General features: G+C 43.6%; 1 protein-coding gene across 1 annotated transcript in view; it reads right to left on the bottom strand.

The window, feature by feature from the left end:
* LOC139204854 (glutamate receptor ionotropic, NMDA 2D) overlaps nucleotides 1-15,692 on the bottom strand; it is a 31,592-nt gene extending 15,900 nt beyond the window's left edge. The window contains exons 1-6 of the mRNA XM_070834873.1: nucleotides 15,405-15,692; nucleotides 14,860-15,066; nucleotides 13,151-13,417; nucleotides 9,360-9,688; nucleotides 8,109-8,223; nucleotides 910-1,115 (exon numbers count right to left, since the gene is read on the bottom strand). Of these exons, the coding sequence (XP_070690974.1) occupies nucleotides 910-1,115; nucleotides 8,109-8,223; nucleotides 9,360-9,688; nucleotides 13,151-13,417; nucleotides 14,860-15,066; nucleotides 15,405-15,692 (1,412 nt within the window). The remainder of the gene's footprint in view (nucleotides 1-909; nucleotides 1,116-8,108; nucleotides 8,224-9,359; nucleotides 9,689-13,150; nucleotides 13,418-14,859; nucleotides 15,067-15,404) is intronic.
* Between the last annotated feature and the right edge of the window lie 527 nt (nucleotides 15,693-16,219).

Raw genomic sequence — 16,219 nt, 5'->3', positions numbered from 1 at the left:
AACTGGAGATGGCGGAGGGAGCCCTGGCTGATACTCGAGTTAAGTGCATTGCAATAATCAAGCTGAGAATAGATAACAGCATGTACTTTTGGTATTAGTTCATCAACAATTGATAAAAATGACCTAATTTCAGAGATTATCTTGAGCTGGAAGAAACATGATTGAACAAAATGTTTGACTTGATCATCAAAACAGAGGTTAACATCAAATATTACTCCTACATTCTTAGCAGCCTGTGTTATATCATTTATCTATAAACTCCCAAAGAGCTGATGGAATTTGGGACATCCAGGATTTGATATCAGACAGGCAAGTTTAGGCTGTTAGGATTTGAAGGTTTTAACGGCATGTATAACTGAGTGTCGTCTGCATAAAAATGATAAAACACATCATGATTGTAAATAACCTGGCCAAGTGGCAGCGTCTATTAGACGGAGGAAAACAGACGAAAATGGTTACAGTGAAGGAATATTGTGTCCAAGCCCTTAGTGGCAGGTTTGATCGACCAGTGTAGGATAGGTGCTGTCATCCCTTCAGAAGCTGATGAACCATAAAGCTCCACTGTGGTCATATCTGATTCCAGACCCCTGAGTCATTCCACTGATCCTCTGAGGAGCAGTCTGTTATTGATTATGGTCAGGGAGCGAAGAGACCACAGTTTTGATAGGTGATTGATGTCTCCTCAATTGGACAGCATCAGGAGAGGTTAGGAACTCCATTTATTACAGTGGTAAACAAAGCGGAGAGGCTACTATTCTTTTTCTTTGTTTCCTCATTGTTATTTCCTTTCATTACCACTTAGTGTTGTGTTGTAGTTTTGGGTTAAACATCACCACAGGGACCATAACACCAAATCCTAAATAAAACAAACCTAAAACTAATGAAAAAAAATTTTGAGGGCGCTCAAACCTGGCATTAAGGGGTCGTCTGCAGGGCACTGAGTCACGGATGCAGGTCCCGGATGCAGGATCTGCCAGCTCCACGATGACAAATGGCCTTTCCTCCAGCGTGACAACACGCAGGTGCTGGGCATCATCAGGTGGTTTAAGGAATGGCCCATAGCGTGACCAGGCTGGGTACCGAAGCCTCAGCACACCGTTCTCCCACCAGCCTACCTGAGGGAACAGACAAAAGGAACATTAGAAAGAGGTGGAGTACAAGCCCACACATTTCTAGTTCTTTTTAATGGACACCACCTTTTTTTTTCTCAGAATGATAGACACATCCAGGTAATTTAAACCCTACTGAACCCAGTAAATATCAAAAAGACACAAGTCAACTCACGTCCGCCTTGTATGAAGATATAGTAGATAAGTTGAATGTACTTGGTATTTTAGTAAAAATGCATTATTTCTATATCATATTACATTATACTATTTCTATTGAAATTTGTTCCTGATCTGAGACAGGACCACTATAAAAATAAGTTATGTTCAGTTTTTGTGTTTTTCACCTGTCATGCTTTGATGATTGTGTTACACTGACACTGTGTTGTTGCATTTAACATTCCCTACATTGACTGCTGTTGCAAGCCAAATTGCCCCTCTGGGATATTATAAAGCTTCACTTTACTCTAGTTTGATTTATTTTATGTCTTTTTTTTAAAGTATTATTTCCAGGACCCATGCTGGATGGAATCTGAGCATGTGTCTTTATTTCAGATCTTCTGTGTTGTTGCTGACGTTGATTTCTAAATGTTTCAATAGATGTGTTGCGTATGTTTATCAAATCAAATAAAACAAAGGTGCCCAAGATTTCCCCACAGAGACAGTATTCATGTCGTAATTTTGAAAACAGGGACCTGCGGTTTACCAGCCAGTGAGAATCTGTGTCCGGCTATTAGTAATCCCATCATCGAAGCTGTATGGGAAGAGATAATGTGTCTTTCTAACATCTGGAAATAACTAGGTGTCAGTGGGGAAGTAACTACACTGTATAGTAATGTGGGTATCTTGCCAGTAAGGGATTAGCTAGAATTCTAAATTCAATAACTAATAACTACACCACAGTCATTAATCTGTGCTACATTTCTGGTGGTCGACTTGTTAGCTGTTTTATATGAAAGTTAAAGGAAAGGCTTGATATCAACTTTATATCCACGCATCCAGTAGAAACATTGGTCCAAAATGTAAAGCTTGGCAGAGCACTGGGAGGTGTGTGGAGGCGGTTTGTATGGGAAAACATAAGGGTCAAAAGTATTGTAGCTGCTGTGTATCACCGTAGCTGCATGTGTGAAAACATTTTGTATTAATACATTCAAATACATGAATGTACAAAAACGTTTTGATCAAATGAATTGAAATGTCTGATTGTGTAAAAAATATCTGTGCAAATAGATTCCATTTTTGAATCAATAAGGAGATCTGTAGTTGTGCATGACATCCTGTGAACAAATTGCACAAACAATCCAACATTTACAGCTACAAGTCAAATTTCCAAGTACAAATCAAACCTAGGAGAACATGTACTTTTGTCCCACATTTAACGAAAGGCTTTCTAGAAGTTTTTTCCTGCAGTCTGCGAAGAGGTAGATCGCTGCTGCCCAGACACTTAAATAAGATCATTTATCAATAAAATGAGATAAATACACTAACAATACAGCTTTACCTTGCCATCAGACAGTCCTTTCCAGAGGGGAACTGAATAGATTTGATTTGTGGCAGTAAACTTGGGATTCGTACATACAATTGAGTTGTGTGTGAACATTTTTCACCCACGAAAAGATCGATATGTAACTGCAAGCTTTCTGATGCTTTTATATAAATGTTTTATTCTAACTGCATAGGGAAGTCATGCAAAATGTAATTGTACCTGCAGAGCTGAGGTGTAACTGCAAACATTTGTGCAAATCTTCTTTGAGCACTCATACATTGGAAATTATTTGTGTAAATCTATTTCGTTTGTTCACAAAATGTCATGCACAGGGAAGCATATCTGTGCTCCCAGAGTCCTATGTACCCAAGGTCTTATGTCTCCAGGGCCCTGTGCTCCCTGGGCCTTATGTTACCAGAGGCCTGTGTTCCCTAGTTCCTATGTACCCAGGGCCTAATTGTTCCTGGTTCCTATGCTCCAGGGCCTTATGTTCCCAGGTTCCTATGCTCCCTGAGTCTTATGCTCCCAAGGCCTTATGCTCCCTGGTTCCTATGTTCAAATTGTCCTACATTCCCTGGGTCTTGTGTTCCCAGAGCCCTATGTTCCCTTGAGCCTACCATTGTGACATTTTGTTTTGAGATTTCTGTCGTTTTACATTAAGAGGAGATGGGAGACGTGAAGTGTGTCTGTGTTATATTAAGGGAATATGAATTTGAGAACATAGGACCCTGGGAACGTAATGACAAAACAGCCAAATCATAATTTCGTACCTGTTTTCCAGCAGCAGGTTGTGTCTTTAAGTATATTGTTGTGATCCCAGAACTGTTAGCCTAATTGCCAGGAAAGTTAAAAGGTTTGTCTGACTGGGACAAAACTAGTACAACACAATATTTCCGCAGATTGTGCACCTGCCGCGGCACGAGACCATTGGCTATGTTTACAATTAAGATATCTTCCAGTTAACAAAATAGTGCGGAGAAAAGGGGCCCAGCGCTAACGCTGTTATCGCCCCAAGCTAAAACTCCAGGCAAAAGTATCAAATTTGACGAAAACAGCTTAGGAAATTGCGTTTTTTACTGCCCTGCTATGGTTTGCGCAGGGATCTCTGTGACCGAATCACTCACTATCATACAGAGGAGTGCAAAGGTTTGCCAATTCAACTAAAGAACAGATAATTAATTTTTATATATAAGCATTAAGTGGGTTTTTTTTTTTTTTAATATTGTGCTTTATTAATTTGCCACTTTAATTTTCATCTGTAAGTGGGCACGCTTCAACACAGTACCTACTGCATAATGTAAAATGAAACTTGGGAAAGCTGCTGAATAAAGCTATAAAATCAGCCATAAAATCAGAGCAGACTTTTCATGTTAAGGAGCCACTCTAAATTAAATTCAAAATAACTGTTCAATAATTAGAATATAAAAAGCCTATTTTGTTTTGCAATGACAACAATGTTGTAGCCTGAAACCTTTACATTGTCCCACATGGACGGGGAAAACACAACATTATTAACACCTATACAAGATAATACATTCCCATACAAATGTCCAGCATAAACGCTGCATTAGGCTGCTTCATTTTGACCTCCCTTGAGTGGCACAGACGGGGAAAAATGAATGGCACAATATTATATCACAAACTATTGCCACAAAATGACTATAGAGTTGAATGATCTCTATAGCGACAGTCTCAATAAAATCTGAGTATGATAAGCTTCATAAAAGGTTGTATTTACTGCAGGGCTATGGTTCTGGATTTCCCTAAATTGTACGGGGTTTTATAGAGGTTATTGTGCTCACTCACTCTTTTTTAGAACACCAGGCTATGAATATTCATTGTTGTGTGGGTTGGGAGCAATTACCTGACACATTTCTGCATATGCAAAGGCTACACTGATTGATAGGGTTACAGTGGTTATCCAGATAAATTTGTACTATTCATTTACTATATTGTCAAATCAGACATTGAACAAAATAATAATAATTTACATATAATGGCTTTGAGTAGGATAAAAGCAAGTAAGACAGATTCATGCTTGCACAAACAGTGGGCTGCACTGAGTGGTCTATGGTGACATTGGTGTTTCTGTGGCAAGGAGAAATCCACATTTCTCATCTCTTGACCATTGAATTGGTTTGATTTAAGAATTCTTATGTGACAATCTGTGGCGAAAATGCATTTTTCGACGTGTTTACACATTGAAAAGGCGCATGTGCAGAGGGCATACCCATGGCTACAGATGTCATTTCAAGTATGATTTTTAAAATCTGTTTGCGAATGATGCTGTGAGACCACATTGTTGTGTGTCCACTGTTGACCTGAAAATGTCTGTCAAGCATCCCTTTGGCTGTATCATTGTTTTCCCCTTCTCTTTGCATTGTTTATATGCACTCTGGATGTGCTGGATGCTGGTGCCTGGCATATTCAGACTTTTGAAAGCAGCAAAAGGCAGAACTATGCCCAGGAAGGATTTCTTTTTTTTTTTTAGGGGGCAGCATCATCAGATCTTGGCATGATCACCTGATAAAAGCCACTTCTAAGTGTCATGACACATATGACTGAGGTAACATATAAAGAGTGTGCTTTCACACTGTATCTTCAAACACACACACACACGAAAATACATAAAGATATAGTTTACACACACACACACACACACACACACATATATATATATATATATATATATATATATATGTAGAGAGAGAGAGAGAGAGAGAGAGAGAGAGAGAGAGAGAGAGAGAGAGAGAGAGAGAGAGATATTTGCAAGTGCTTAAGCAGGCCAGTAGAGTAAAGTAAAGTTTGGCAGCTTCGTGCTCACTGTCTGTCTGTGTAATGCAAGCGCTGGCACAGAGAAGAGGAGGAGGTGGCAACAATGACAGTATTTCGACTGCACTTCGACCGCAGCTCTGCAACAGACATTCAATCAAAACACACTCGGGGAACAGACAGGAAACAGATAGAGCTTACAGGCGAACACACTAGTTTGTATCAGGCAAATACTCGGAGAAGCGCACACACACACGTCAGAAAAAGAACAGCCAAAAAAATACCACTTCAGACTTTTCACATAACAAAAAGTTTGAAGACTGGTGACCACTTTAAAGTAAAACATTATACTTTAGTGGCTGTGAGTGGCTTCAATAAATGTTCATCCAATTCTAGTCATATCCTGTAACATGTAGCTCTGTGAGCTGTACATCTGTAGCAGAAACAAGCCATGCTAATGCTGGACAACCTTCAGTACTAGTCTGCAGTGTTTCAGTAAGCTAAGCTGGGTGCTCCCGGGCTCTAGGTAATGGTGCAGTCATTGTAAAGAGAACATTAAATATTCAGGCAGAGCCAACAGCGTGGATATGCATAATAGGCAGATACAGGCGTCTTATCCTCATTGTGGGAGTGCGTATGTGTGTATGTGTGCGCAATAGGGTTTATGCAAGGAGGGTGTAAGCATATGTGTGCAGGCATACAGTATGTGCCCTCATTTGTGTGCGCTCACATGTGGATGTCTGTGTGTAAGTTCTAAGCATGTGTGTGTATGTGGGCAGGTTTCGTACCCTGGGTTTGCACAGAGTCGAAGGACCAGCGTAGGAGCTTCTAATTGAAAGGGATTTGAGGGATATGGCAGGAGTCAGCATGTTACGACACGCTGAGACTGGACTCTGGTGGGCTGTTAAAACCAGCAGGAGGCTGAGAACCACCAATGTCTGTATTTGTGCTTATATATGGCTGCGTGTGTGTGTGTGTGTGTGTGTGTGTGTGTGTGTGTGTGTAAGCTTGTGTGGGTGCATCTGTATTTGTGTTTGTATTTGTGTGGTGTTTATGATTATGTGCAGTTGCAGAGTTTGTGTTCTGAGAGTGCTGTGTGTCTTTATGCATGTACAGTGCAGAGATGAGGTGCTGGTGTGTGGTTGAGAAAATGAGCATCGCTCTCTCTTCTGACACTGACAAGGGTAAAATCCCGGCGTATTAAAGGGAAAACATCTCCAACAGGTGACAAGGCTTCGTATTAAGGATTTCTGAACAAACCACAGCTTTATAGAATATGCATGACATGCCAGGGGTACTGGTGCTTGGTAGACGCGCATGCAGTTATGTAGACAAGACACTCAAACACACACAACAATGGTGAGTCTGCAACCAGATGGTAATGACACCCAGAAATCTTCAGCACTATTTAAATCTGCATTTCATTTTACAGTACAGGACATGAAAACACAGGCTGCAAATAAGAACAAATCCCCAATGACGTGTCATATCAGTATCAGTACATTGTTGTCTGCAAAACAAAGAATGAAATGTATGTGTAGATGCAAATGACTGCAAGACAGCAACTATTGATTATTTTAATTAGCAATTAAAGGACAGGGGACAAGATGGGGAATAAAATCCACGGTGTAGAAATATACTACAAAATTCAGCCAAAGCTGCGTGAAGCCCCAGCAGTCAGAGTTAGTCAAATCAAGTGGGTATCTTCAAAAATGTTTTTTTTTTTTTGTACAAAATTCCCTCTTCGTGTTTAAGTCCCTCTGCTGCATCTCAGCGAGTAAACTCTCTTGGGAATCACTAAGAGAGGGTTTTACACTAAAGAGACTTTAGTTGCTTGAAAGATCACTTCTTGATTTGGATAACTCAGACTGCAGGAGCCTGATATTAGCTTCATCTCAACTTGAAAAAGCATTTTTGCACAAAACTGGGATGTTGTCCTGCATCTCTCACTATGGAATTGCACCATGAGCATATTGCTTCACAACAAGAAGACAGGGGAACCAACATGCCATTAAAGTTACATGTGGGCATTTACATATTGTTTTAGAACAAACATGAAAACATGAGAAAAGCATGATTAAAAAAAAATGGATCCATCACAATTAGAGATTAGACATGGTGGCGTCCTCACATTGCTGGTTTTATAATCTCAAGTCAACAAATCATTCAAAATAATTATCAGTTGTCAAAATTGTGACGACTTGATTTCTGTCAATTGACTAATAATTTCAGCGCCATAAATGTGTGTGTGGTTTACTTGTGGTATTGTCTGAGTGTGCTTTAGCCAGAAAAACACAGAGATACCAAGAGACAGCAGAAACTGAAAGAGCATGGTTGGAGCACATAAAGCACGGTCAAATGGTCAGCAGCCAACTTCCTCAGACACCAACAGCTATGGTGAACCCTACATGAAAATGAACCCATGTGACCAGACTGTCCTCACTGTCAGGCTTATATTCTTATTTCAAATGCCAATACAGCACAGATTTGCTCCTGTAACTCACATGGAGAGATTAAAACTCAAGCATGCTGCTCCAATCAGCACCAAACCTGCTCCAGATTTCATTGCTTTTGTCCTTGCAGTTTCTCATGAATCCCGTGATTCAAACAGTTTATGAAGACGACAAACTAACATATAATCAAGTGTGTCATGTGACTCAACAGAAAGCATGCGCCTTTCTCCTCTGAAGTGAGAACACATGATTGACCATATGCTACATGAAGAACTGATGTCATGTCCTTACATCTTCCCATCCGCGTCCAGGTGTCCAGGAAATTACATCCAGGAAGGGGTTGGCGAGGTAACCATCACCGTTGAAGGAGTAATCTCGACCACCAAGCGTGATGTTGCTGAAATACCTGCATGGCGATGGAGGGCGACAAAGGGAGAGACAGCAGACAGTAAGTTAAGACAGAAAACACATTTATTAGTAAATGATGTAATTGTTTTCTTGGAGGAGATGAGAAAATAGAAATCAGAGGGCTGGTTTTGATGCAACAGTAAGCCTGCCCTATTCTCTTTCCATTTGAAACTAAGTAACAGCGCCTCTATGGTGACAGTGAGGGCTTGTCTGTTAATCAAATCTACAGACAAATGATCAGACACACAGAATTGTCAGGACCTTTGAAGTCAAACAACTGCTGCTCTCTGCATCAGCTGAAAGCTCTATAGTTTGTCTGATAATCACACAGGACAGACGCTCTGATTGTCTCCGCATGTCATCTTGTTGGCTTCAAAACACAAAATCTGAAAGCTTTTTTTGTACATGACAGAAAGCCTCATATGGAACAGCTGCTTGTAGTTACAGACAGTGAACAGCAGGTAGCAGTGCTAAAAAATGGAAATTAAAACATCTTCCCCTTCTGTGCTTGGACATCGTTTATAAACAAAGAAGGAAGAATCCATTAATCATTGCCACACTGTTTGTGCTGTGCTTCATAAAAAATAATGCAAATGAACTAGTTGACTACATGTTTGGCTCATTTTATACTGACCAAACATGGAGCAGTCTCTCTATTCAATATCATGTGTGGTGCATATGTGGATCAAGAATGACTGGCGTTAAAAATGAACCAAGATGATAACAAGAACCACTTGGGCTACCTGTTAGAGTGTGCTGCTGCCTGTTTGCACAGCCTATGAGGAATATATTAAAGCTGGCTCATTAATATACATGAGACATGGTCCGCTTGCTACAGATGCTGGGGTAATTTTGCCAACTCACAACTACACGCACCAACAACATCTATTTTGCATGGATGATAGCCAGCTCCAAATTCAGATATCCCCTCTGTGCCTGCTCTCTGACACTGAATCTACCAACTCCACCCATATACCTCCTAGCTCATTCTGGCGCTGAACCAACTCATTTCATAGAATACTGTATCCTATCTCCATTCCCTTTTTTTTTATTCTTTTTCTTCCTTTTTCACATATTTTGTCTGCTCACATTCTCCCTTTAGAGCATTCCTCTTTCTTCTTATCTCCCTCTCACCTCATCCTGCCCCGCAGTCTCTGGGTCTGATTGGCATCCGTCATGCAGTTGGTGACAAAATTTGGCCCACCCGTGGTTCCGTAATCCTTGCGCATCGCCACTGCCCCATGAGTCAGCACAGACACACCCCGAGCAATCCTCCGACGCGGTTCGTCCCTCCAGCCCTGGGGCCGCACGGCAAACAGAGCCCGGGGCAGGCTCTCCATGCCCAAACCTGAGAGAGCTGGCCCCACAGCAAACCACATGTGCGAGGCTCCGGCCTGACCAGCGGCCCAGGCAGCTCGGAAGACCACCTCAGCCTCCTCCTGGGAGCAGTACAGCAAACGTACCTGGAGGACAGCAGGAAGGCAGGGAGGGAACAGGGACGAGGGGAGACACACACACACATACACGCTAGTGAGATAAGGAGGGGACAGGGGAGACGTGGAGAGAGACAGAGGGTGGAGGAGTAAGGGAAGAAAGATAGAGCTGGAGCAGAGGTGCACCTGCATGGGAGGGGGGGAAGATTGGATAGAAAAGGCCATATCAAGAAGAAACAAGGATGCTGAGGGAGGTAAGAGGAGAAATAGCTGTAAGCTGATGTGATATGGTTCATGGGAGTCGGGAAGCAGACAGTCCAAAAAAGGTAAGACTGCATGGCTGCATGTTATGTGTGCTAACCAGGAAGTGCAGGAGGCAATGGGGGTCAGTGTTTAATGAGCTTGGGCCTGATGAAACAAGTTATAGTTATGAATAATGAAAACAGTAAAGTAAAACAAGAAAGGGGAAATAAAACAACTGTAAGTTGTAGAGCAGAGAAATAGAGAGATAGATGTGGGGAAGCAAGGGGGGGGTGGGGGTGGTTATAGACCAAACACACCTGAGGGAAAACAAGGGGGAGAGGTTAAACTCTGACATGTGTTATTAAAAGCAGGGTGGAGAAAAGACCTGGGGACAACAGGACATGGAGGGGGTAAAATGAGCGGATGGAGGGAAGTAATCAGAGATGGGAAGAAATAGTCACTCCTTGGAGAACGGAAAGGAGGAGGGGGGATGGCGGAGAAAAGCAAAAGCAAAGGATGACATATTTTGGTGAAATCAGGGCCTGGAGAGATAAAAGATATTTGCAAAAGAAGGGGTGGGATGATGGAGTAAGGCTGGGGAGAAAAAGAGAAGAAAACATTAAAGACAGAGAAATTCAACATGCAAAGGCAGCAGTGACAGTGGATGAGCTCTCTGCCGCATGTGCTGAGCTAAGGAGGGGTGAGGAGGGGGAGTGGGGTAGACATTGACCAAAGAGGGCTTTAAGGGGTTAGAGGGGAAATGGAGAGAGAAGGAAGGGATCGACAAGAGGAAGATGGGGCTGAGCTGAGCTGAGCTGAGCTGAGCGGAAAGACGGAAAAGGGAGGGGTTTAAATGCTGACAAATACCCAAGAAGAAAGAAAGTGTAAGAGCATTTAAAAATAAAAGAAGTGCATAAAAATGACAGAGTGAAGAAAAGAGACAAAGGGGAATCGAAGGACAAAGGAAGAAGACGACTCTTTCATGGGAGGGTGACGGGTGGGAGGGAGGGGGTCAGTGAAACAGACTGAAGGCACATTTTGAGAATTGCGCCTTCATTGAATTTTGAACTGTAATGGCTTGGCAAAACAATCCTGCCTGTATGCCAATAAACCTCCAGTGAATTAGGCAGGGAATGAGAGTGACAGGGGAGGAGGTGGAAGCAGGAAAGGAGGGAGAAAGAGGGCGACAGACAGAGAGGGAGGCTGAATTAAGGAGGGAAGGAGAGAATCAGAGTTATAAACAGACACACACAGTATCTAACGATGTGAAATGGAGAAAGAAAGGACCATACAACAGAGAGAGAGAGAGCAGAAGAAATACTGACAAGGTAGAAGCTGGAAGAGGAATGGAAGAAAATATAGACAGTGAGAGACTTGAGTAGAAATTGACCCAGAGACCAGCATCACTACAGTGTAGAGGACTCTACCATATATGTGGCAGAGAGAGAGAGAGAGCATGTAATGCAAATATACACAGCATCACAAAGCATTTAAAAGCATTTATTGGCCCTGCAGTAGAGAAAAGCTAAAAGAAAGGGGGGGGGTTTGTTGTGAAAAGCAAGAGGGTTAAAAAGCAAGCACTGTGTATAGGCACCCCACTGCAGGCAGTATGTAATATTAACAGTGACAATAGCAGAGCAGAGTCTAAGGAATCCAATACACATGAACACACTCACAGACACAAACACACACAGTCACGCACACACGCAGAGCTGCAGTGACCATGCTGGGACATTAGCGATGACATTGAGACCCAGACTAAACCAAGCCAGCGGAGAGCAGAGTCTGTGGTTGGGAAGACATGCAGCAAGAGGGCTGAATGAATGGACTGAAGGAATGAAAGATGACCATACAGAGATGGAGGTGAACAGGAGAGCAGCAGAGGAGAGTGAGCTTGTCTCCAGGCAAAGAAACACAGGAGGGGAGGCAGACGTGGAAGGAGGGTGTATAGTAAGCATAAGAACACAGAGATGAGTGAGAAATTGAACAGGGGGATCATGGGGTCAAATAGGAGGTTTAAGGGAGGATGACGGGGGGGCAAAAGATGAAGGAAGTGTGGAGGAGCGTGGAGGGAAAAAAAAGTGGAGCAAGGGAAGTGAGAGTGGAAATTTGGAAGAAGTTAGAAAAGAAAAGGAGGCACAAGCAAACCAGTGGGGTAAGAGAGGGAGCAGGCATACAGTATGAAGGAATGAAACAAACCAGAGGTACAAGCCAAAACCACAAGTCACTCTAGTCATTAATCAGTGAATCAATGTGCATTAGAAATGTAGAGCGACTTTCTGTTACACTATCAAAACATCAAATAAAAGATAAATGCTGTTAACAACTATATATATATACACTCAATATAGATATATATACTGTATATGTGTATGTATATATATATATATGTAGACAGAGAGAGAGAAGGAAATTTAAATGAAGTTAATTAAAGATCGTGATTAGTTAGAGATATTAAGAAGAAAGGGAGAATTATGTCTGGATCAAAATGGAATCATGAATTAGAGGTGAAGTTCGGTACAAAAAATCTACAGAGGTGAGTGTTCTCCTTCCTCAACAAGCAGTGGTCGATTAGTGGGTCACTACTACACTACTAACTCACAATGTGCAGCCAAACATTGTTCAAACCCACAGAACTTTCTCTTTTAAATGCTAGTGGAGATCCCAGAGTTTCTAATGATACCGACTAAGTCAAGACAAATTTTGCAGGAATGTGTATAGAATAATGCACAAGACGTCTGAATGTCAGACATCGTAATGCTGCAGCCATGAATATTTCACTCTGTAAACATCGTTTACACTATCTACAGTGAAGAGCTGGAACAAGCTGATGCAGAATATATACTCTATGCGAGACTGTCAGACAGTTTGGGAAAACAGTTTCTTTCCAACCTTAAAATCAGTTAAGTGGAAACAAGGGGAAAACTGTATGTTAAGTGGTTCAGTTCCTTAACACTTTGCAAGCAAATCTTCACACAATGCCACAGGACAACCAGCCAGCAAATCAGATTGACTCATGGTTTTATTTTGTACTGTTGAACTCTTTGTGCCTTGGCAGATGGGAGGGGAAGAGAAGAACAGAGGGATAGAGGAGAGAGGGGAGAGAGAGATGTGGAGGGACAGAGGGAGAGACGAAGAAGGAAGGAAAAAGCTGGGAAGCCACCTGTCAGAGAGGGGGCCCCCAATGATACTCGCAGCACTTCCTCCCCTTTCCTCCCCCTTTTCCCCCCTCCCTCCCCCCTGTCTCACCTGCGCCTCGTTCTCCTTCAGCAGCCTGCGCGTGCGTGCCCCCCCAGGGTCGTCGGTCACGTTCAGGATCACCACACTCTTCTTCTCCCAGCCGATGAACGAGCCGTCCGTCAGGCCCTCCACCACAGATAGGAAGTCCTGGTAGCCATGGTGACGCGTGGACACCACGGAAAAGGCTGTCCAGTCATACTCCTCCAGCACCTCAAAGATGACCTCTAATTGGAGGGCAGTAGAGGAGCTGAACTGGAGAAAGATGGAACCTGATTCCTGATTTAGGGAAGAGAGCAGCAGATTTGGTTTAAAATCTCACTGTAAAAATCATCCTCTGTAGTTGTACTGTATCTACAATACAGCTACAATGCAGTGGGTAAGCAACAGACAGCATTTTCACTACAAAGAACTACAACTCTCCGGACTGCCCCATCTTAATGCACAACATTGAGGCATCAAGGGGCTTGAAGTTTTTATGGAGCAGCAGCACTCGTGCAGCCGCAGGACTAAAACAGCTAGGATTGTTGCACAAATTCTCCTGTGACATCCAGAAGGGAGTGTTTCTGAAAAGTCTGTTCAGGGGATGGGAGGGGATGAGGACTAGACGAGGGTACATCTTCAAAGGAAGTTCATCAAAGTGCTACAATTTAATTCCTCAAGAGTAAATGGTTAAAACAGTTATTTGTAAGCACAAATGCAATGCTTTCTGTTACTTTTTCTCCCCCGTTTGGTGGTGTAAACCATGCGACACTTATTTCTCTGTTGCATACATACTCACACCCAAATGTACAGTACACACTCTCTCTCTCTCTCTTTCACTCTCACTCTCACTCTCTCTCACTCTCTCTCTCTGTCTCATTCACTCATACACACACCCACGTCTGCTCATTGCCTTCCTCCAAGGAACATCAGAGGCAGAGCGACAGCCCCAGTTGGTGCCATTTACAGATCAAACACTGCAGAGTTTCAGCAGATCGGCGACCCTGACCTTCAACTTCCCCTCCGTCCCACCGGCACTTCCCCAAACCTTTTCTTCACAGAGAGGATGCGCGACATTGTGACATTGATAGTTGTTATGGCAGTATAAGAAGCTCTTCCTTTATACTATATTCCTAATGCTGCCTACCCATTCTGCTTCAGTATACAGCACACACCTAATTAACACTGGTCCTCTTGCCAGTTCTCACATTTGGAGCTATGCAATCACACGTCTGGGACATCTGCCCTCTTGAGTCCATTTCACACATGTACCGCAACTTATCTTGGCATTGTGAGCTGTATGTGAAAATGTAAATATCCAAATCAGTTGGACTGGACCTTAACTGACTTTGCCCTGCCAGCACCCTAGTGCACAGCCCCGTAATGTCCAGTTGAGACTTGCGTGATACTCAAGCTCTACTCAAACACCACCCCTCGCCTAAAATCAGAGTATTTGCAGTAGGTGAGAATACATGTGACACGGGCAATCTCCTGTTGTGTGCTACATGTGTGAAAGGGCAACTCCAGACAATGTGTGGACTCCCCTGACGTCCAGAGTACATATGAGAAAACAACTGTGTATTCCTCTGATTCTTGTTTCTCTGTCTCGCACACATCACCCACCCGCACCCGCGCACACACACACACACACACACACACACACACACACACATACACACACAAGCTGCAAGCACTTCCGCTCCACTCTCCCTCCCCTACCCCCACCTCCCTCCTCCTACCTGTGGCATCCTCCCCAGCCCCGCTCCCCCTCCTACAGCCACTATGGGCAGTCCTGTTTGCGCGGAGACAAACTCCAGCATGGGGGCCAAAGGACCCCAGGCAGTGCGAGGGGGCCTCTCCTCTTCATAGACCAGACCCTGCAGGGGCCGCGCCGCCAACAGCTCACACAGCTGGGACAGCACCGTCTTAGGACTACTGTCATTCACCTGGGAGATGATGGAAGGAATGAAGAAAGAGGAAAGAAGAGAGAGCAATAAAGACAGAGACAAATAGAGTTGGCCAACTAGAGCAGTGAGTCTTCACTTTATGTTATTCATATGGAAAGTGTCTGTAATACGCATGACAAGTCTCGCTAACAACACAGGCTGTGGTCAAAGAGCAGACGTCAGACGTCCACTCATTCAGCAGGGCCCACACAACGACAGCAGAGCGCTGCCCATTCAGCTCAAATAATGGGAGTGAGTATGAGTAATGGATGGTCATTGTCATCCCCTTCCTTCAAGTAAGGTTGAATGAGCAGTGGGCAGAGGAGACAGAGTCCAACCTGTAGCCAGATGACGTTAGCAGAGCCCCACTGGGTGACCACGCTCTCCCCCAGGGAGCCGTATACCCGGCCAAAGCCAGGGTAGAGCACCCTTCCCCCAGGCCCCGCCACCGCCGCTTCTGCCTGCACTGTAGCACCGGCGTGGATCACGGCAATGTTGAAGTTCATCATGGCCCCTGCATCACGCTCCCGCGGGCTGGGCCGGAGCAGGAGGTGGGGGGAGGCGTCCACCAGACCTGCCCACTCTGCCAGGACCAATAGGAGAGAGAGAGTAGGTATGGCGACCATGGCAACCTGCCGAGGGGGGGAGGCAGATATATATCGCACTAAGAGAGGGTGCCTGAAAGAAAGAGAGATAGCAAGAAGTAGAAGAAGGTGAAGAAGAAAAAGAAGCAAGAGAAGAGGAGATTAAGTTAGACTCAGGTGGGTTTTTTTCTATAGTGTCCAGTACAGAGGACATCAAATCAAATCAAGGAGGTGTAGATGGAGAGTGAGAAAGAGAAAAAGACAGAAACTGATCAGAGATTGCATACAGGCAAGACGGAGTAATGAATTCTGAATCCAATCACGAGGTAATAAAACTTAGCTTTGGCTGGAGAAAATACTGGACAAGAAGTATGAAATGCAGAGGGGGGGGCAAAAAACAAAAGAGGGGAGAGAGAGAGCAAGCAAGACAGAGAGAAGATGAAATGGGCGCTATTTAGGCTGCAGGCTGAGAAGGAACAATATGAGGAAAAATAGAAACTGGCCGTTAGGGGGAAGGAGGGTGAAAGGGAGAGAGAGTTAATAGCAGACAGAGACAAAGATGGGGGCGG

The sequence above is a fragment of the Pempheris klunzingeri genome, chromosome 8, assembly GCF_042242105.1.
Source record: "Pempheris klunzingeri isolate RE-2024b chromosome 8, fPemKlu1.hap1, whole genome shotgun sequence".
NCBI classification, from domain to species: domain Eukaryota; kingdom Metazoa; phylum Chordata; class Actinopteri; order Acropomatiformes; family Pempheridae; genus Pempheris; species Pempheris klunzingeri.
This window is presented reverse-complemented; position numbering and strand designations above follow the sequence as displayed.